Source organism: Heptranchias perlo, chromosome 17 (assembly GCF_035084215.1).
Source record: "Heptranchias perlo isolate sHepPer1 chromosome 17, sHepPer1.hap1, whole genome shotgun sequence".
Taxonomy (NCBI): domain Eukaryota; kingdom Metazoa; phylum Chordata; class Chondrichthyes; order Hexanchiformes; family Hexanchidae; genus Heptranchias; species Heptranchias perlo.
In genome coordinates, this window is record NC_090341.1 from 55576502 (window position 1) to 55598129 (window position 21628).

General features: G+C 45.2%; 1 protein-coding gene across 1 annotated transcript in view; it reads left to right on the forward strand.

Annotated features, from left to right (window-relative positions):
• The window catches only part of LOC137333941 (semaphorin-3D-like), a 110689-nt gene extending 91423 nt beyond the window's left edge, over window positions 1-19266 (forward strand). Inside the window, exons 15-17 of the mRNA XM_067998294.1 lie at window positions 11432-11496; window positions 12747-12880; window positions 18856-19266. Of these exons, the coding sequence (XP_067854395.1) occupies window positions 11432-11496; window positions 12747-12880; window positions 18856-19266 (610 nt within the window). The remainder of the gene's footprint in view (window positions 1-11431; window positions 11497-12746; window positions 12881-18855) is intronic.
• The last annotated feature ends 2362 nt before the right edge of the window (window positions 19267-21628 follow it).

Here is a 21628-nt window from a genome sequence, read left to right on the forward strand (position 1 = left end):
ACTAAATTCGGTCGTGCCTTTACACTAAACTGGGTGGTGACTTTACACTAAATTCGGTCGTGCCTTTACACTAAACTGGGTGGTGCCTTTACACTAAACTGGGTGGTGCCTTTACACTAAACTGAGTCGTGCCTTTACACTGAACTGGGTGGTGCCTTTACACTAAACTGAGTCGTGCCTTTACACTAAACTGGGTGGTGCCTTTACACTAAACTGGATGGTGCCTTTACACTAAATTCAGTCGTGCCTTTACACTAAACTGGGCGGTGCCTTTACACTAAACTGGGTGGTGCCTTTACACTAAATTCAGTCGTGCCTTTACACTAAACTGGGCGGTGCCTTTACACTAAACTGGGTGGTGCCTTTACACTAAACTGAGTCGTGCCTTTACACTAAACTGGGTGGTGCCTTTACACTGAACTGGATGGTGCCTTTACACTAAATTCAGTCGTGCCTTTACACTAAACTGGGCGGTGCCTTTACACTAAACTGGGTGGTGCCTTTACACTAAATTCGGTCGTGCCTTTACACTAAACTGGGCGGTGCCTTTACACTAAACTGGATGATGCCTTTACACTAAATTCGGTCGTGCCTTTACACTAAACTGGGCGGTGCCTTTACACTAAACTGGATGGTGCCTTTACACTAAATTCAGTCGTGCCTTTACACTAAACTGGGCGGTGCCTTTACACTAAACTGGATGGTGCCTTTACACTAAATTCAGTCGTGCCTTTACACTAAACTGGGTGGTGCCTTTACAATAAACTGGATGGTGCCTTTACACTAAATTCAGTCGTGCCTTTACACTAAACTGGGTCGTGCCTTTACACTTAATTCAGTCGTGCCTTTACACTAAACTGGATGGTGCCTTTACACTAAATTCAGTCGTGCCTTTACACTAAATTCAGTCGTGCCTTTACACTAAACTGGGTGGTGCCTTTACACTAAACTGGGTGGTGCCTTTACACTTAATTCAGTTGTGCCTTTACACTAAACTGGGTGGTGCCTTTACACTAAATTCGGTCGTGCTTTTACACTAAACTGGGTGGTGCCTTTACACTAAACTGGGTGGTGCCTTTACACTAAATTCAGTCGTGCCTTTACACTAAACTGGGTGGTGCCTTTACAATAAACTGAGTCGTGCCTTTACACTAAACTGGATGGTGCCTTTACACTTAATTCAGTCGTGCCTTTACACTAAACTGGGTGGTGCCTTTACAATAAACTGAGTCGTGCCTTTACACTAAACTGGATGGTGCCTTTACACTAAATTCAGTCGTGCCTTTACACTAAACTGGGTGGTGCCTTTACACTAAACTGAGTCGTGCCTTTACACTAAACTGGGTGGTGCCTTTACACTAAACTGGATGGTGCCTTTACACTTAATTCAGTCGTGCCTTTACACTAAACTGGGTGGTGCCTTTACACTAAACTGGGTGGTGCCTTTACACTAAATTCAGTCGTGCCTTTACACTAAACTGGGTGGTGCCTTTACACTAAACTGGGTGGTGCCTTTACACTAAATTCGGTCGTGCTTTTACACTAAACTGGGTGGTGCCTTTACACTAAACTGGATGGTGCCTTTACACTAAATTCAGTCGTGCCTTTACACTAAACTGGGTGGTGCCTTTACAATAAACTGAATGGTGCCTTTACACTTAATTCAGTCGTGCCTTTACACTAAACTGGGTGTTGCTATTACACTAAACTGGGTGGTGCCTTTACACTAAATTCAGTCATGCCTTTACAATAAACTGGGTGGTGCCTTTACACTAAACTGGGTGGTGCCTTTACACTAAACTGGGTGGTGCTTTACACGAAACTGGGTGGTGCCTTTACACTAAATTCGGTCGTGCTTTTACACTAAACTGGGTGGTGCCTTTACACTAAACTGGATGGTGCCTTTACACTAAATTCAGTCGTGCCTTTACACTAAACTGGGTGGTGCCTTTACAATAAACTGAATGGTGCCTTTACACTAAATTCAGTCGTGCCTTTACACTAAACTGGGTGGTGACTTTACACTAAATTCGGTCGTGACTTTACACTAAACTGGGTGGTGCCTTTACACTAAACTGGGTGGTGCCTTTACACTAAACTGAGTCGTGCCTTTACACTAAACTGGGTGGTGCCTTTACACTAAACTGAGTCGTGCCTTTACACTAAACTGGATGGTGCCTTTACACTAAACTGGATGGTGCCTTTACACTTAATTCAGTCGTGCCTTTACACTAAACTGGGTGGTGCCTTTACACTAAATTCGGTCGTGCTTTTACACTAAACTGGGTGGTGCCTTTACACTAAACTGGATGGTGCCTTTACACTAAATTCAGTCGTGCCTTTACACTAAACTGGGCGGTGCCTTTACACTAAACTGGATGGTGCCTTTACACTAAATTCAGTCGTGCCTTTACACTAAACTGGGCGGTGCCTTTACACTAAACTGGGTGGTGCCTTTACACTAAACTGAGTCGTGCCTTTACACTAAACTGGGTGGTGCCTTTACATTAAACTGGATGGTGCCTTTACACTAAACTGGATGGTGCCTTTACACTTAATTCAGTCGTGCCTTTACACTAAACTGGGTGGTGCCTTTACACTAAACTGGGTGGTGCCTTTACACTTAATTCAGTCGTGCCTTTACACTAAACTGGGTGGTGCCTTTACACTAAATTCGGTCGTGCTTTTACACTAAACTGGGTGGTGCCTTTACACTAAACTGGATGGTGCCTTTACACTTAATTCAGTCGTGCCTTTACACTAAACTGGGTGGTGCCTTTACACTAAACTGGGTGGTGCCTTTACACTAAACTGGATGGTGCCTTTACACTTAATTCAGTCGTGCCTTTACACTAAACTGGGTGGTGCCTTTACACTAAATTCGGTCGTGCTTTTACACTAAACTGGGTGGTGCCTTTACACTAAACTGGATGGTGCCTTTACACTAAATTCAGTCGTGCCTTTACACTAAACTGGGTGGTGCCTTTACACTAAACTGGATGGTGCCTTTACACTTAATTCAGTCGTGCCTTTACACTAAACTGGGTGGTGCCTTTACACTAAACTGGGTGGTGCCTTTACACTAAACTAGATGGTGCCTTTACACTTAATTCAGTTGTGCCTTTACACTAAACTGGGTGGTGCCTTTACACTAAATTCGGTCGTGCTTTTACACTAAACTGGGTGGTGCCTTTACACTAAACTGGATGGTGCCTTTACACTAAATTCAGTCGTGCCTTTACACTAAACTGAGTGGTGCCTTTACACTAAACTGGATGGTGCCTTTACACTAAATTCGGTCGTGCCTTTACACTAAACTGGGCGGTGCCTTTACACTAAACTGGGTGGTGACTTTACACTAAATTCAGTCGTGCCTTTACACTAAACTGGGCGGTGCCTTTACACTAAACTGGATGGTGCCTTTACACTAAATTCGGTCGTGCCTTTACACTAAACTGGGCGGTGCCTTTACACTAAACTGGATGGTGCCTTTACACTAAATTCGGTCGTGCCTTTACACTAAACTGGGCGGTGCCTTTACACTAAACTGGATGGTGCCTTGACACTAAATTCAGTCGTGCCTTTACACTAAACTGGGCGGTGCCTTTGCACTAAACTGGATGGTGCCTTTACACTAAATTCAGTGGTGCCTTTACACTAAACTGGGTGGTGCCTTTACAATAAACTGGATGTTGCCTTTACACTAAATTCAGTCGTGCCTTTACACTAAACTGGGTCGTGCCTTTACACTTAATTCAGTCGTGCCTTTACACTAAACTGGATGGTGCCTTTACACTAAATTCATTCGTGCCTTTACACTAAATTCAGTCGTGCCTTTACACTAAACTGGGCGGTGCCTTTACACTAAACTGGGTGGTGCCTTTACACTAAACTGGGTGGTGCCTTTACACTTAATTCAGTCGTGCCTTTACACTAAACTGGGTGGTGCCTTTACACTAAATTCGGTCGTGCTTTTACACTAAACTGGGTGGTGCCTTTACACTAAACTGAGTCGTGCCTTTACACTAAACTGGATGGTGCCTTTACACTAAATTCAGTCGTGCCTTTACACTAAACTGGGTGGTGCCTTTACACTAAACTGAGTCGTGCCTTTACACTAAACTGGGTGGTGCCTTTACACTAAACTGGATGGTGCCTTTACACTTAATTCAGTCGTGCCTTTACACTAAACTGGGTGGTGCCTTTACACTAAACTGGATGGTGCCTTTACACTAAATTCAGTCGTGCCTTTACACTAAACTGGGTGGTGCCTTTACACTAAACTGGGTGGTGCCTTTACACTAAATTCGGTCGTGCTTTTACACTAAACTGGGTGGTGCCTTTACACTAAACTGGATGGTGCCTTTACACTAAATTCAGTCGTGCCTATACACTAAACTGGGTGGTGCCTTTACAATAAACTGAATGGTGCCTTTACACTAAATTCGGTCGTGCCTTTACAATAAACTGGGTGGTGACTTTACACTAAATTCGGTCGTGCCTTTACACTAAACTGGGTGGTGCCTTTACACTAAACTGGGTGGTGCCTTTACACTAAACTGAGTCGTGCCTTTACACTAAACTGGGTGGTGCCTTTACACTAAACTGAGTCGTGCCTTTACACTAAACTGGGTGGTGCCTTTGCACTAAACTGGATGGTGCCTTTACACTAAATTCAGTCGTGCCTTTACACTAAACTGGGCGGTGCCTTTACACTAAACTGGGTGGTGCCTTTACACTAAATTCAGTCGTGCCTTTACACTAAACTGGGCGGTGCCTTTACACTAAACTGGGTGGTGCCTTTACACTAAACTGGATGGTGCCTTTACACTAAATTCAGTCGTGCCTTTACACTAAACTGGGCGGTGCCTTTACACTAAACTGGGTGGTGCCTTTACACTAAATTCAGTCGTGCCTTTACACTAAACTGGGCGGTGCCTTTACACTAAACTGGATGGTGCCTTTACACTAAATTCGGTCGTGCCTTCACACTAAACTGGGTGGTGCCTTTACACTAAACTGGATGGTGCCTTTACACTAAATTCAGTCGTGCCTTTACACTAAACTGGGCGGTGCCTTTACACTAAACTGGATGGTGCCTTTACACTAAATTCAGTCGTGCCTTTACACTAAACTTGGCGGTGCCTTTACACTAAACTGGATGGTGCCTTTACACTAAATTCAGTCGTGCCTTTACACTAAACTGGGTGGTGCCTTTACAATAAACTGGATGGTGCCTTTACACTAAATTCAGTCGTGCCTTTACACTAAACTGGGTGGTGCCTTTACACTAAACTGGGTGGTGCCTTTACACTTAATTCAGTCATGCCTTTACACTAAACTGGGTGGTGCCTTTACACTAAACTGGGTGGTGCCTTTACACTAAATTCAGTCGTGCCTTTACACTAAACTGGGTGGTGCCTTTGCACTAAACTGAGTCGTGCCTTTACACTAAACTGGGTGGTGCCTTTACACTAAACTGGATGGTGATTTACACTTAATTCAGTCGTGCCTTTACACTAAACTGGGTGGTGCCTTTACACTAAACTGGGTGGTGCCTTTACACTAAACTGGGTGGTGCCTTTTTACTTAATTCAGTCGTGCCTTTACACTAAACTGGGTGGTGCCTTTACACTAAATTCGGTCGTGCTTTTACACTAAACTGGGTGGTGCCTTTACACTAAACTGGGTGGTGCCTTTACACTAAATTCGGTCGTGCTTTTACACTAAACTGGGTGGTGCCTTTACACTAAACTGGATGGTGCCTTTACACTAAATTCAGTCGTGCCTTTACACTAAACTGGGTGGTGCCTTTACACTAAACTGAGTCGTGCCTTTACACTAAACTGGGTGGTGCCTTTACACTAAACTGAGTCGTGCCTTTAAACTAAACTGGGTGGTGCCTTTACACTAAACTGAGTCGTGCCTTTACACTAAACTGGGTGGTGCCTTTACACTAAACTGAGTCGTGCCTTTACACTAAACTGGGTGGTGCCTTTACACTAAACTGGATGGTGCCTTTACACTAAATTCAGTCGTGCCTTTACACTAAACTGGGTGGTGCCTTTACACTAAATTCGGTCGTGCTTTTACACTAAACTGGGTGGTGCCTTTACACTAAACTGGATGGTGCCTTTACACTAAATTCAGTCGTGCCTTTACACTAAACTGGGCGGTACCTTTACACTAAACTGGATGGTGCCTTTACACTAAATTCAGTCGTGCCTTTACACTAAACTGGGTGGTGCCTTTACACTAAACTGGATGGTGCCTTTACACTTAATTCAGTCGTGCCTTTACACTAAACTGGGTGGTGCCTTTACACTAAACTGGGTGGTGCCTTTACACTTAATTCAGTCGTGCCTTTACACTAAACTGGGTGGTGCCTTTACACTAAATTCGGTCGTGCTTTTACACTAAACTGGGTGGTGCCTTTACACTAAACTGGATGGTGCCTTTACACTAAATTCAGTCGTGCCTTTACACTAAACTGGGTGGTGCCTTTACACTAAACTGGATGGTGCCTTTACACTAAATTCAGTCGTGCCTTTACACTAAACTGTGTGGTGCCTTTACACTAAACTGGATGGTGCCTTTACACTTAATTCAGTCGTGCCTTTACACTAAACTGGGTGGTGCCTTTACACTAAACTGGATGGTGCCTTTACACTAAACTGGGAGGTGCCTTTACACTAAATTCAGTCGTGCCTTTACACTAAACTGGGCGGTGCCTTTACACTAAATTCAGTCGTGCCTTTACACTAAACTGGGTGGTGCCTTTACACTAAACTGGATGGTGCCTTTACACTAAATTCAGTCGTGCCTTTACACTAAACTGGGCGGTGCCTTTACACTAAACTGGGTGGTGCCTTTACACTAAACTGGGTGGTGCCTTTACACTAAACTGGATGGTGCCTTTACACTAAACTGAGTCGTGCCTTTACACTAAACTGGGTGGTGCCTTTACAATAAACTGGATGGTGCCTTTACACTAAATTCAGTCGTGCCTTTACACTAAACTGGGTGGTGCCTTTACACTAAACTGGGTGGTGCCTTTACACTTAATTCAGTCGTGCCTTTACACTAAACTGGGTGGTGCCTTTACACTAAATTCGGTCGTGCTTTTACACTAAACTGGGTGGTGCCTTTACACTAAACTGGGTGGTGCCTTTACACTAAACTGGATGGTGCCTTTACACTAAATTCAGTCGTGCCTTTACACTAAACTGGGTGGTGCCTTTACACTAAACTGGGTGGTGCCTTTACACTAAACTGGATGGTGCCTTTACACTTAATTCAGTCGTGCCTTTACACTAAACTGGGTGGTGCCTTTACACTAAATTCGGTCGTGCTTTTACACTAAACTGGGTGGTGCCTTTACACTAAACTGGATGGTGCCTTTACACTAAATTCAGTCGTGCCTTTACACTAAACTGGGTGGTGCCTTTACACTAAACTGGATGGTGCCTTTACACTAAATTCAGTCGTGCCTTTACACTAAACTGTGTGGTGCCTTTACACTAAACTGGATGGTGCCTTTACACTTAATTCAGTCGTGCCTTTACACTAAACTGGGTGGTGCCTTTACACTAAACTGGGTGGTGCCTTTACACTAAACTGGATGGTGCCTTTACACTAAACTGGGAGGTGCCTTTACACTAAATTCAGTCGTGCCTTTACACTAAACTGGGCGGTGCCTTTACACTTAATTCAGTCGTGCCTTTACACTAAACTGGGTGGTGCCTTTACACTAAACTGGATGGTGCCTTTACACTAAATTCAGTCGTGCCTTTACACTAAACTGGGCGGTGCCTTTACACTAAACTGGGTGGTGCCTTTACACTAAACTGGGTGGTGCCTTTACACTAAACTGGATGGTGCCTTTACACTAAACTGAGTCGTGCCTTTACACTAAACTGGGTGGTGCCTTTACAATAAACTGGATGGTGCCTTTACACTAAATTCAGTCGTGCCTTTACACTAAACTGGGTGGTGCCTTTACACTAAACTGGGTGGTGCCTTTACACTTAATTCAGTCGTGCCTTTACACTAAACTGGGTGGTGCCTTTACACTAAATTCGGTCGTGCTTTTACACTAAACTGGGTGGTGCCTTTACACTAAACTGGGTGGTGCCTTTACACTAAACTGGATGGTGCCTTTACACTAAATTCAGTCGTGCCTTTACACTAAACTGGGTGGTGCCTTTACACTAAACTGAGTCGTGCCTTTACACTAAACTGGGTGGTGCCTTTACACTTAATTCAGTCGTGCCTTTACACTAAACTGGGTGGTGCCTTTCCACTAAACTGGGTGGTGCCTTTACACTTAATTCAGTCGTGCCTTTACACTAAACTGGGTGGTGCCTTTACACTTAATTCAGTCGTGCCTTTACACTAAACTGGGTGGTGCCTTTACACTAAACTGGGTGGTGCCTTTACACTAAACTGGATGGTGCCTTTACACTAAATTCAGTCGTGCCTTTACACTAAACTGGGTGGTGCCTTTACACTAAACTGAGTCGTGCCTTTACACTAAACTGGGTGGTGCCTTTACACTAAACTGGGTGGTGCCTTTACACTAAATTCGGTCGTGCTTTTACACTAAACTGGGTGGTGCCTTTACACTAAACTGGATGGTGCCTTTACACTAAATTCAGTCGTGCCTTTACACTAAACTGGGCGGTGCCTTTACACTAAACTGGGTGGTGCCTTTACACTAAACTGGGTGGTGCCTTTACACTTAATTCAGTCGTGCCTTTACACTAAACTGGGTGGTGCCTTTACAATAAACTGAATGGTGCCTTTACACTAAATTCGGTCGTGCCTTTACACTAAACTGGGTGGTGACTTTACACTAAATTCGGTCGTGCCTTTACACTAAACTGGGTGGTGCCTTTACACTAAATTCGGTCGTGCCTTTACACTGAACTGGGTGGTGCCTTTACACTAAATTCGGTCGTGCCTTTACACTAAACTGGGTGGTGCCTTTACACTAAATTCGGTCGTGCCTTTACACTAAACTGGGTGGTGCCTTTACACTAAATTCGGTCGTGCCTTTACACTAAACTGGGTGGTGCCTTTACACTAAATTCGGTCGTGCCTTTACACTAAACTGGGTGGTGCCTTTACACTAAATTAGGTCGTGCCTTTACCCAGTAGGAGTGTTCCTCCTGACCCTACAGCACTCGCAAGGATTGCTGCCGACCCGCAATCGCCCTCCCCCCCTGCTCCCTTCCTGTTGTCCTCCCCTCACATGTCCCCTTGTCTTACCTGAGAGCTGTTGTAAACAATTTTACAACACCAAGTTATAGTCCAACAATTTTATTTGAAATTTACAAGCTTTTGGAGGCTTCCTCCTTCCTCATTTACCTGAGGAAGGAGGAAGCCTCCGAAAGCTTGTAAATTTCAAATAAAATCGTTGGACTATAACTTGGTGTTGTAAAATTGTTTACCTGAGAGCCACTGCTGGCAAGACAAGTTGCCCAAAATTCAACTGATTCAAATGATGGAACTGCCTCTTGAGGAATGACAGCTGCCAGCAGTTGGCCCAAATTATTGAAATGAGGCCTGAGGCCCAATTTCAGGTGAGTATTGGGCCTCCCAGCTGGGGCGTGCACTGTCTGCTCACTGTTGATTAAATGCCTTAAAATGGGCCTTAACCAATTTTCTATCCCAATCTGGCATGGGTTGAGGGCTAAATCTTGGTAAGAAAACCTCTCCTGCTCTTCTTCGAATAGTGCCATGGGATCCTTTACATCCACGTGAGAGGGCAGACAGGGCCCTGGTTTAACGTCTCATCTAAAAGACAGAAACTCCAACAGTGCAGCACTCCCTCAGTACTGCGCTGAAATGTCAGCTTGGATTATGTGCTGGAGTCTCTGGAGTGAGGCTTGAACCCATGACCTTCTGACTCAGCGGCTACCCACTGAGCCTGAGCTGACTGAAGGTAAGAAAGCAGGATGGAGGTCTGCGGGTTTTGGTGGCTGGTTAGTTAAAACTGTATGTTCAGTGTTCACAGATAGTGAGAAAAAACAAATGGTGCGATGTAAGGCTTGGAGTGTGACTTATAAATCTAAGGAGGTGATGTTGAAATTGTATCCGATCTTTGTGAGACCATGTCTGGAGTGATGTGCTCAATTTTGGTCTCCGTATTACAGGAATGGTGTAGAATTAACAAAGGGAGTCCAGAGAAGGCTACGTTCATGGACTTAGGCCGCTGAATTCTGAGGAACAATTGTCTATCCTGGGACTTTACTGTCGGGAGGGGGGGAATGATGATGGGGGATTGAAAGGGGTCTTTAAAGGTTTAGAGAATTTGGATCCATGAAAATTCTTCTGGGTTCAAGGACTGATGGATTCAGTTTAAAGTTAAGGGTGTCTAAAGAAAATAGGACATCAAGGAGAAAGTTTTTAGTAAGAGGCTGATAGAATTGGGGAACAGATTACTGGGGGGAGGGTGGAAAGTTTTCTGAAGAACATTTTTATTTTGTTGAAATCTTAGTTAATTTTGCCTTGGCAGGGTTTGGGGTGGGGGGCAGGGAAGACCAGCTGGATTCCCATTAGGAAATGTTATAGAAGGTAATTAGCACCAGAATCATGGTAAGAATCCCATGGGAGCTTTGGAAGGATAGGCTCGTTGGGTGAACAGACTGCTCCGGCTCAAAACTGTGTTACTATGTATGTTGCCACATTTATGGAGGTTCTCTTGGTAAAGCTCTTTGTTGGGGTTCTGATGGTAAGGCTCCCTCTTTAATGGGGTTCTGATGGTAAGGCAGTCTCTTTGATGGGGTTCTGATGGTAAGGCTCCCTCTTTGATGGGTTTCTAATGGTAAGGCTGCCTCTTTGATGGGGTTCTGATGGTAAGGCTCCCTCTTTTATGGGTTTCTAATGGTAAGGCTGCCTCTTTAATGGGGTTCTGATGGTAAGGCTGCCTCTTTGATGGGTTTCTAATGGTAAGGCTGCCTCTTTAATGGGGTTCTGATGGTAAGGCTGCCTCTTTGATGGGTTTCTAATGGTAAGGCTCCCTCTTTGATGGGGTTCTGATGGTAAGGCTGCCTCTTTGATGGGTTTCTAATGGTAAGGCTCCCTCTTTGATGGGGTTCTGATGGTAAGACTCCCTCTTTGATGGGGTTCTGATGGTAAGGCTCCCTCTTTGATGGGGTTCTGATGGTAAGGCTCCCTCTTTGATGGGGTTCTGATGGTAAGACTCCCTCTTTGATGGTCCCTCTGATGGTAGAATCTGTGTTTTCATCCCTTATAGAGTTACATAGAGTTTACCGCACAGAAACAGGCCATTCGGCCCAACTTGTCTATGCCAGCTTTTATGTTCCACACAAGCAGTATTAAAGGGGAGTCTCTAACTGGATGAAGAAAACAAATCTGTCAATAAATGAACCAATAAACTGATTATCTTTAATTTGTTTCTGTACAGGCGAGCACGGCGACAAGATGTGAGACACGGTGACCCAGTGACACAATGCTGGGACCTGGGATATGGTACAATTTACTTCCTAATTTCAATATTTAAAGGGACCATGGCTCTTAAGGTTTTGATGATCTGTAATTTTACAGTTTCTATACTTTTAGGCAATATATAATTGTGCGCTATACATTAGTGAGTATATCGTTACTGCAGATATTACATAACATACCGTGCATTCATTGGTGTAATGATCCTGTATATATATTATATAACACGGGGGTAATTTTGACTTTTGGCGATAGTGTAAAACAGGTGATATTGGATCAGTCGCCCGTTATACACCTCTCCTGATTTCCATTTCCAATTTTAAAAAGTTAAAATTCCCCCCCCCCTCACAAAGTGTTACTGGGTTTGACACTTGTCTACAGTATATGATAGACTGTGTATTACTGGGATATATAATTCCTGAGTATGTTATGTAATATAGTATCTTATCATACGGCCATTCACAGAGTTAGCCAGGACTTGCTGTTTGTAAGCCCACCCTCCCTGTCCAGTGATAGATAAACATGAATCAACTCACTTCAAATAATTTCTTCATCTGCCAGTTTTCTCCTTCTCCGAGGGGAATGTATGAATGAACATGCAGAACATAACAAGCACATAAAAAACTCCATTCTGAAAATATACTGAACCTGCCCAGACGGGAGGAGGGGTCAACCCTGAAACATTGACCTGTTCTTAAATATTGGTCTCTCTTCAATCACACTAACTCTGGTAGCACATTCCACACCCTCACAACCCTCTGTACAAAAACATTTCTCCTTCTCTCTGTCCTAAACCTCATACATTTAATCTAATATCTATGTTCTAGACTCTCAATCACCGGAAACAGTCTGTTTCTATCTACTGTGCCATCGTTTTATAATTTTAAACACCTCTATCAAATCACCCTGTAATCAATTATTTTCTACCAAATGCAGCCCCAATTTTTCAAGTCTTTGTTCATATTTGTATTTCCTCACACCAGGCAGCATCGTAGTGAATCTGTGCTGTACCCTCTCTATTGCTTCAACATCCTTCCTATAGTGTGGAGCCCAGAGCTGCACACAGTAATCCAACTGTGGTCTTACTGAGGTTTTATATAGATTCACCATTACATCTCGACTTTTATATTCTATACCTCTTGCCATAAAACCCAGTATTTCATTCGGTCTATTAATGGCTTTAACCACTTTAGGTGCTACACTTAATGTCTTGTGCAGTAGTCTGTATGTTACTGTGGTGTAACTATGTCTAGTATTGTATCCTCATTTGCCTTTAGGTTTGGAGAATGCTGAAGAGAAGCTGCTGTATGGTGTGGAGATGAATTCCACCTTCCTGGAATGTGTTCCCAAATCACCGCAGGCAACAGTCAAATGGTTTGTGCAGCAGACGAAGGCTGAACCCATTGAAGAGGTGAGAACAGAGCTGTAATGTACCAGTGTAGGTCACATGACTGGAACACATGATGTAATTTCTAGCATTTCATTGGCTATTGGTTTTGGGCCGTACAGATTGCCGAAGGTTTTGGGACCTCCCCAGTCTTCCATTGGCCTCGTGCACCCTGCGTGTACACAACATGTTCATGGTCAATTATCCGGACCAATGAGCAGTGAACCATTGGCTGCTGCTGGTTTATCATTAAATAATGTGGAGATTACTGTGCAGTGTCGTTCTGTGAAGATCAGCCACTGGATTTATCAGACCCGCCAACACAGACACCTTTGGTAAGATTGCGACCTACCATCCTTCTACCTCGGTCACAGTCTCATTCCTGTATGGATTGAGATTGTGCTGGTGAATCCCGGGCTGTTTTTATTTTAATGGAGGACTTCCATGGCCACTGTTCATGCTGGGATTGCCCTGCCTCAGTAGCTATCCCTTCCTTTCTCTTATTCTCCAGCAAAATAAATCGCTCATAAGTGTCACAACTAAGCCTGCTGTGATGAGAGAGAAAGAAACATTGAACAGAGAAAGACATGAAAAGAGATAAGACAGAGGAGAGAGAAAGAAAAAAAGAAAGACATATATTCATCAGACCCCTGTAGTCCCGACTCACCCAGTGATTCCAACAATAACAATAACAGCTTGTATTTATATAGTGCCTTTAACAAGGTGCTTCACAGGAGTGTAACCAAACAAAAATTGACATAAGGAGGTATCAGGACAGGTGACCAAAAGCTTGGTCAAAGAGGTAGGTTTTAAGAAGCGTCTTAAAGGAGGAGAGAGAGGTAGAGAGGTTTAGGGAGGGAATTCCAGAGTTTAGGGCCGAGACAGCTGGGGGCATGGCCGCCAATGGTGGGGCAAAGGAAGTGGGGGGATGTTCAAGAGACCAGAATTGGAGGAGGGCAGAGATCTTGGAGGGTTGTAGGGGTGGAGGAGGTTACAGAGATAGGGAGGAAAGAGGCTATCTTTTTTTACTTTTAAGGTGAGTTTTGTGCTCATCAAGATGAGGGACATTAGTGCTAGGGAATGGAACACTCTCCATTTCAGGTAACCCAGTGTCAGAATCAAACACTCCCAGGGCAGGTACAGCATGGATTAGATACAGAGTAAAACTCCCTCTACACTGTCCCATCAAACACTTCCAGGGCAGGTACAGCATGGGTTAGATACAGAGTGAAGCTCCCTCTAAACTGTCCCATCAAAAACTCCCAGGGCAAGTACAGCATGGGTTAGATACAGAGTAAAACTCCCTCTACACTGTCCCATCAAACACTCCCAGGGCAGGTACAGCATGGGTTAGATACAGAGTGAAGCTCCCTCTAAACTGTCCCATCAAAAACTCCCAGGGCAAGTACAGCATGGGTTAGATACAGAGTAAAACTCCATCTACACTGTCCCATCAAACACTCCCAGGGCAGGTACAGCATGGGTTAGATACAGAGTGAAGCTCCCTCTAAACTGTCCCATCAAAAACACCCAGGGCAAGTACAGCATGGGTTAGATACAGAGTAAAACTCCCTCTACACTGTCCCATCAAACACTCCCAGGGCAGGTACAGCATGGGTTAGATACAGAGTAAAACTCCCTCTACACTGTCCCATCAAACACTCCCAGGGCAGGTACAGCATGGGTTAGATACAGAGTGAAGCTCCCTCCACACTCTCCCATCAAAAACTCCCAGGGCAAGTACAGCATGGGTTAGATACAGAGTAAAACTCCCTCTACACTGTCCCATCAAACACTCCCAGGGCAGGTACAGCATGGGTTAGATACAGAGTAAAACTCCCTCTACACTGCCCCATCAAACACTCCCAGGGCAGGTACAGCATGAGTTAGATAAAGAGTAAAACTCCCTCTGCAGTGTCCCATCAAACACTCCCAGGGCAGGTACAGCATGGATTAGATACAGAGTAAAACTCCCTCTACACTGTACCATCAAACACTCCAAAGGCAGGTACAGTATGGGTTAGATACAGAGTAAAACTCCCTCTGCACTGTCCCATCAAACACTCCCAGGGCAGGTACAGTATGGGTTAGATACAGAGTGAAGCTCCCTCTACACTGTCCCATCAAACACTCCCAGGTCAGGTACAGCATGGGTTAGATACAGAGTAAAACTCCCTCTGCACTCTCCCATCAAAAACTCCCAGGACAAGTACAGCATGGGTTAGATACAGAGTAAAACTCCCTCCACACTGCCCCATCAAACACTCCCAGGGCAGGTACAGCATGAGTTAGATACAGAGTAAAACTCCCTCTACACTGTCCCATCAAACACTCCCAGGGCAGGTACACCATGGATTAGATACAGAGTAAAACTCCCTCTGCACTGTCCCATCAAACACTCCCAGGGCAGGTACAGTATGGGTTAGATACAGAGTGAAGCTCCCTCTGCACTGTCCCATCAAACACTCCCAGGGCAGGTACAGCATGGGTTAGATACAGAGTAAAACTCCCTCTACGCTGTCCCATCAAACAGTCCAAAGGCAGGTACACCATGGGTTAGATACAGAGTAAAACTCCCTCTACACTGTCCCATCAAACACTCCCAGGGCAGGTACAGCATGGGTTAGATACAGAGTAAAACTCACTCTACACTGTCCCATCAAACACTCCCAGGGCAGGTACAGCATGGATTAGATACAGAGTAAAACTCCCTCTGCACTGTCCCATCAAACACTCCCAGGGCAGGTACAGCATGGGTTAGATACAGAGTGAAGCTCCCTCTACACTGTCCCATCAAACACTCCAAAGGCAGGTTCACCATGGGTTAGATACAGAGTAAAGCTCCCTCCACACTGTCCCATCAAACACTCCCAGGGCAGGTACAGCATGGGTTAGATACAGAGTAAACCTCCCTCTACACTGTCCCATCAAACACTCCAAAGGCAGGTACAGCATGGATTAGATACAGAGTAAAACTCCCTCTACACTGTCCCATCAAACACTCCCAGGGCAGGTACACCATGGATTAGATACAGAGTAAAACTCCCTCTACACTGTCCCATCAAACACTTCCAGGGCAGGTACAGCATGGATTAGATACAGAGTAAAACTCCCTCTACACTGTCCCATCAAACACTTCCAGGGCAGGTACAGCATGGATTAGATACAGAGTAAAACTCCCTCCACACTGTCCCATCAAACACTCCCAGGGCAGGTACAGCATGGGTTAGATACAGAGTAAAACTCCCTCTACACTGTCCCATCAAAAACTCCCAGGGCAGGTACAGCATGGGTTAGATACAGAGTAAAACTCCCTCAACACTGTCCCATCAAACACTCCAAAGGCAGGTACAGCATGGATTAGATACAGAGTAAAACTCCCTCTACACTGTCCCATCAAACACTTCCAGGGCAGGTACAGCATGGATTAGATACAGAGTAAAACTCCCTCTACACTGTCCCATCAAACACTCCCAGGGCAGGTACACCATGGATTAGATACAGAGTAAAACTCCCTCTACACTGTCCCATCAAACACACCCAGGGCAGGTACACCATGGATTAGATACAGAGTAAAACTCCCTCTACACTGTCCCATCAAACACTTCCAGGGCAGGTACAGCATGGGTTAGATACAGAGTGAAGCTCCCTCTACACTGTCCCATCAAACACTCCCAGGGCAGGTACAGCATGGATTAGATACAGAGTGAAGCTCCCTCTACACTGTCCCATCAAACACTCCCAGGGCAGGTACACCATGGATTAGATACAGAGTAAAACTCCCTCTACACTGTCCCATCAATCACTCCCAGGGCAGGTACAGCATGGATTAGATACAGAGTAAAACTCCCTCTACACTGTCCCATCAAACACTCCCAGGGCAGGTACAGCATGGGTTAGATACAGAGTAAAACTCCCTCTACACTGTCCCATCAAACACTCCCAGGGCAGGTACACCATGGATTAGATACAGAGTAAAACTCCCTCTACACTGTCCCATCAAACACTCCCAGGGCAGGTACAGCATGGGTTAGATACAGAGTAAAACTCCCTCTACACTGTCCCATCAAACACTCCCAGGGCAGGTACAGCATGGATTAGATACAGAGTAAAACTCCCTCCACACTGTCCCATCAAACACTTCCAGGGCAGGTACAGCATGGATTAGATACAGAGTAAAACTCCATCAACACTGTCCCATCAAACACTCCAAAGGCAGGTACAGCATGGGTTAGATACAGAGTAAAACTCCCTCTGCACTGTCCCATCAAAAACTCCCAGGGCAGGTACAGCATGGGTTAGATACAGAGTAAAACTCCCTCTACACTGTCCCATCAAACACTTCCAGGGCAGGTACAGCATGGATAGATACAGAGTAAAACTCCATCAACACTGTCCCATCAAACACTCCAAAGGCAGGTACAGCATGGGTTAGATACAGAGTAAAACTCCCTCTACACTGTCCCATCAAACACTCCCAGGGCAGGTACAGCATGGATTAGATACAGAGTAAAACTCCCTCTACACTGTCCCATCAAACACTCCAAAGGCAGGTACAGCATGGATTAGATACAGAGTAAAACTCCCTCAACACTGTCCCATCAAACACTCCAAAGGCAGGTACAGCATGGATTAGATACAGAGTAAAACTCCCTCTACACTGTCCCATCAAACACTCCCAGGGCAGGTACAGCATGGGTTAGATACAGAGTGAAGCTCCCTCTACACTGTCCCATCAAAAACTCCCAGGGCAGGTACAGCACGGGTTAGATACAGAGTGAAGCTCCCTCTACACTGTCCCATCAAAAACTCCCAGGGCAGGTACAGCACGGGTTAGATACAGAGTGAAGCTCCCTCTACACTGTCCCATCAAAAACTCCCAGGGCAGGTACAGCACGGGTTAGATACAGAGTGAAGCTCCCTCTCCTCTGCCACTACAACAGGCCTCAACTCCAACCTCTGAACTCCCTCTACTGAATCGATATGACCGTTGCCAATGTCCCATCCTGTGGCCTCTCTGAATGAGATTGCCAATTTAGTGCCACTTTTACACAGTGGTCTGAATGGAGAGTATCCAATTCAACTTCATGTGGGACTTTACAAGCAGCAGACGGAGGAGACTTTCATCCCATCAGCCTGGGCCTGGATTTGAAGCCAAGTCCTAAGGCCTAGGCCACTATACCAGCCATGTCCCCTTTGACCATGGTTATGTTTTTGTCATGTGTCAATGTCTCAGGATGAAAATTCCGCACCTTCTGTTAATAAGGGACCCTTGGCTTTATAAATAGAGGCTCAGAGTACAAAAGCAAAGAAATTATGCTGAAGCTTTATAAATCACTGGTTAGGCCCCAGCTGGAGTATTGTTTCTCATTCTGGACACCACACTTAAGAAGGATGTCAAGGCCTTGGAGAGGGTGCAGAGGAGATTTACTGGAATGGTTCCAGGGATGAGGGACTTCAGTTATGTGGAGAGACTGGAGAACATAGGAACATAGGAGAAGCTGGGTTTGTTCTCCTTAGAGCAGAGAAGGATAAAGGGAGAGTTAATAAAAGTGTTTAAAATTATGAAGGGTTTTGGTAGAATAGATCGGGAGAAACTGTTTCCACTGGCAGGAGGACACAGATTTAAGATAACTGGAAAGAGAACCAGAGACGAGATGCGGAGAATTTATTTTATGCCCTGTTCTGATCTGGAATGCACTGCCTGAAAGGGCGGTGGAAGCACATTCAATAATAACTTTCAAAAGGGAATTGGATAAATACTCGAAAAGGCAAATTTGCAGGGCTATGGGGAAAGAGCAGGGGAATGGGATTAATCGGATAGCTCTTTCAAAGAGCCGGCACAGGCACGATGGGCCGAAAGGCCTCCTCCTTTGCTGTGGGATTCTATGATTCGAAGTGTTCCATGTTAACAGGCCCGTGTTATCTGGAGTGTGAAGGTCATCAGCTTCTCTCTGTGTGTATTTAAGCCTCTAATGGCGTGTCCTCTGTTTTTACAGCTGAAACTGGGTGAACACTTTGTGGCTGTGGAGCAGGGCCTACTGATCCATGATGTTCACAAGCAGGATGGTGGGGCCTACTACTGCCGGGCGCTGGAGCACTCCTTCTCTTATACTATAGCCCACTACAAGCTGCAGGTCATCGACCGGCGGCAGCTGGAGGGCTTCCCTGTCAAGGAGGAGGTGGACGGGGGGCTCCGGCGAGAGCATGGGGCCATTGTTAGGGAGCTGAAGCAGCGCCACAAGGAGAACATTCAGACAGTGAGCAGGCCCAGCCTCAGCCTCAGCCTCAGCGCTGACGAGTACTGCGAGAGCTTCTGGAGCCGGGAGAAGGGCCGGAATCTCAGGCGGAAGAACGCGATGGACGGTGCGAGGGGCCGGATCCGGAGACATCCCGAGGCTGAGGACTGACCGATGGTGGAAGAGGCAGCGGCCCATTACTGGTCGCTCTGCGGGCACCTCAATCCACGACTCCATCATCAGAGCCACTCAAGGGCTCGACCCTCTTCCCAGATTCCCAGACAGTCAAACTCAGGCCTGCTCCCGGCATAAACCATACCTGATCCAGAGATTCTGTACGGTCTGATTTGTTCTTATAAAAACTCTACCACTTCCTGCGTTGGAAGAGGAAAAGCTGCTCCTTGTGTGAGAATGCCTCGCCGACTATAACTCTCTGGTCCCTGCAGGTGAATATTTGGTCTCTCCTCACCTCCAGAATCCTGACCTTCCTGAAATGTGACTACACCTGTGGTAATTTTAACAATATCTGGAGGAAGCAAAGGATAACGAAAGACGTTCTCCTTGATAAATGGACCACACATTCTCCAGATGAGTGTTTCTCCCCCCCTGTTTTATCCCCTCTTTTCCTGAAGGGTCTGACACTTGCTGGGGTCAGTTCTACTGGTTCCCACCCGCCATTTGTGTCCTTCCCCAAAGTGGCCGTTCTTCATGCATTGAGTCCAGACACTGGGGGTGGATTTTGACTTTGTGCGATAGTGTAAACCGGGTGATGGTGAGACTGCAGCCCGTTTAACATCTCATTGAAATCAATGGAAATTACAAAGGGCAGAGATTTAAAACAGACTGTTGATTCGCTATCACTTACACTATTGCACAAAGTCAAGATCTATTGGCAGGCCTGTGTAGGACATGATAACCAAGCCCTGTCCTGTCCACACGCTTTCCAATAATAGAAACCAGGAGCAGAAACCTTGGTCGATATCCTCCTTCCAGCTCGTGTTGGGACACCCTGAGATCAGCCGGCGGAGCACCGACCGGGGTTGGAAACCAGGATCTCTCTGCTCCACGAGGCTCCGTGTCACTGCATTACCCAGGGGACCACCTTATTTGTCTATAGGTGGTTCCAGACGCACAATCCTGAATTATGTGCCATGGGATTGTAGGGAATGCCACTCTCTTTTGTTTCAAGTTTCTACTCCCTACACTACATTTCACTCGGATTGCTCTGCAATAAGACCATAAGAGATAGGAGCAGGAGTAGGCCATTCGGCCCCTCGACAGATGTTAGGCTAACTGGCCTATAGTTACCTGCTTTCTGTCTCAATCCCTCCTTGAATAGGGGTGTTACATTTGCGGTTTTCCAATCCGCTGAGACCTTTCCAGAATCTAATGAATTCTGGAAGATTACAACCAATGAATCCACTATCTCTGTGGCCACTTCCTTTAAGACCCTCGGATGCAAGCCATCAGGTTCAGGGGACTTGTCAGCCTTTAGACCCATTAGTTTACCTAGTACTTTTTCTTAGTTCCTCCCTCCCCTTTGCCCCTTGATTTTCTACGATTATTATGTATGTTATTAGTGTCTTCTACTGTGAAGACAGATACAAAATATCTGTTCAATTCCTCTGCCATTTCCTTATTTTCCATTATTATTTCCCCAGTCTCATTCTCTAAGGGACCAATGTTTACTTTAGCTACCCTCTTCCTTTTTATATACTTGTAGAAGCTTTTACTGTCAGTTTTTATATTTCTCGCTAGTTTACTCTCATAATTTATTTTCTCCCTCTTTATTATTCTTTTAGTCATCCTTTGCTGGTTTTTAAAGTTTTCCCAATCTTCGGGCTTACCAGTAATCTTTGCCATGTTATATGCTTTTTCTTTTAACCTGATACCATCCTTGACTTCCTTAGTTAGCCATGTTTGGTTCACCCTTTTTGTGGAGTCTTTCCTCCTCACAGGGATATATTTTTGTTGCGAGTCATAAAATATCTTTTTAAATATTTACCACTGCTTATCCACCATCATACCATCTAATCTGTTTACCCAGTCCACTTTAGCCAATTCCACCCTCATTCCTTTATAATTGCCCTTATTTAAGTTTAATACAGTAGTTTCAGACCCAAGATCCTCGCTCTCAAACTGGATGTGAAATTCTATCATGTTATGATCACTGCTTCCCAAGGGATCCTTTACTTTGAGATCATTAATTAATCCTGTTTCGTTACCCATTACCAGATTCAAAATGGCCTGTTCCCTGGTTGGTTCCCCGACATATTGGTCTAAGAAACAGTCCCTAATACACTCTATGAACTCCTCCTCAGGGCTATTTTTGCCAATTTGATTTGTCCAATCTATGTGAAAGTTAAAATCGCCCATGATTATTGCATTACCTTTTTTACAAGCCCCCCCTTATTTCCTGATTTATATTTTGCCCTACAGTGCAGCTACTGTTAGGGGGCCTATATACTACTCCCACCAGTGATTTCTTTCCCTTGCTATTTCTTACCTCCACCCAAATTGACTCGACATCTTG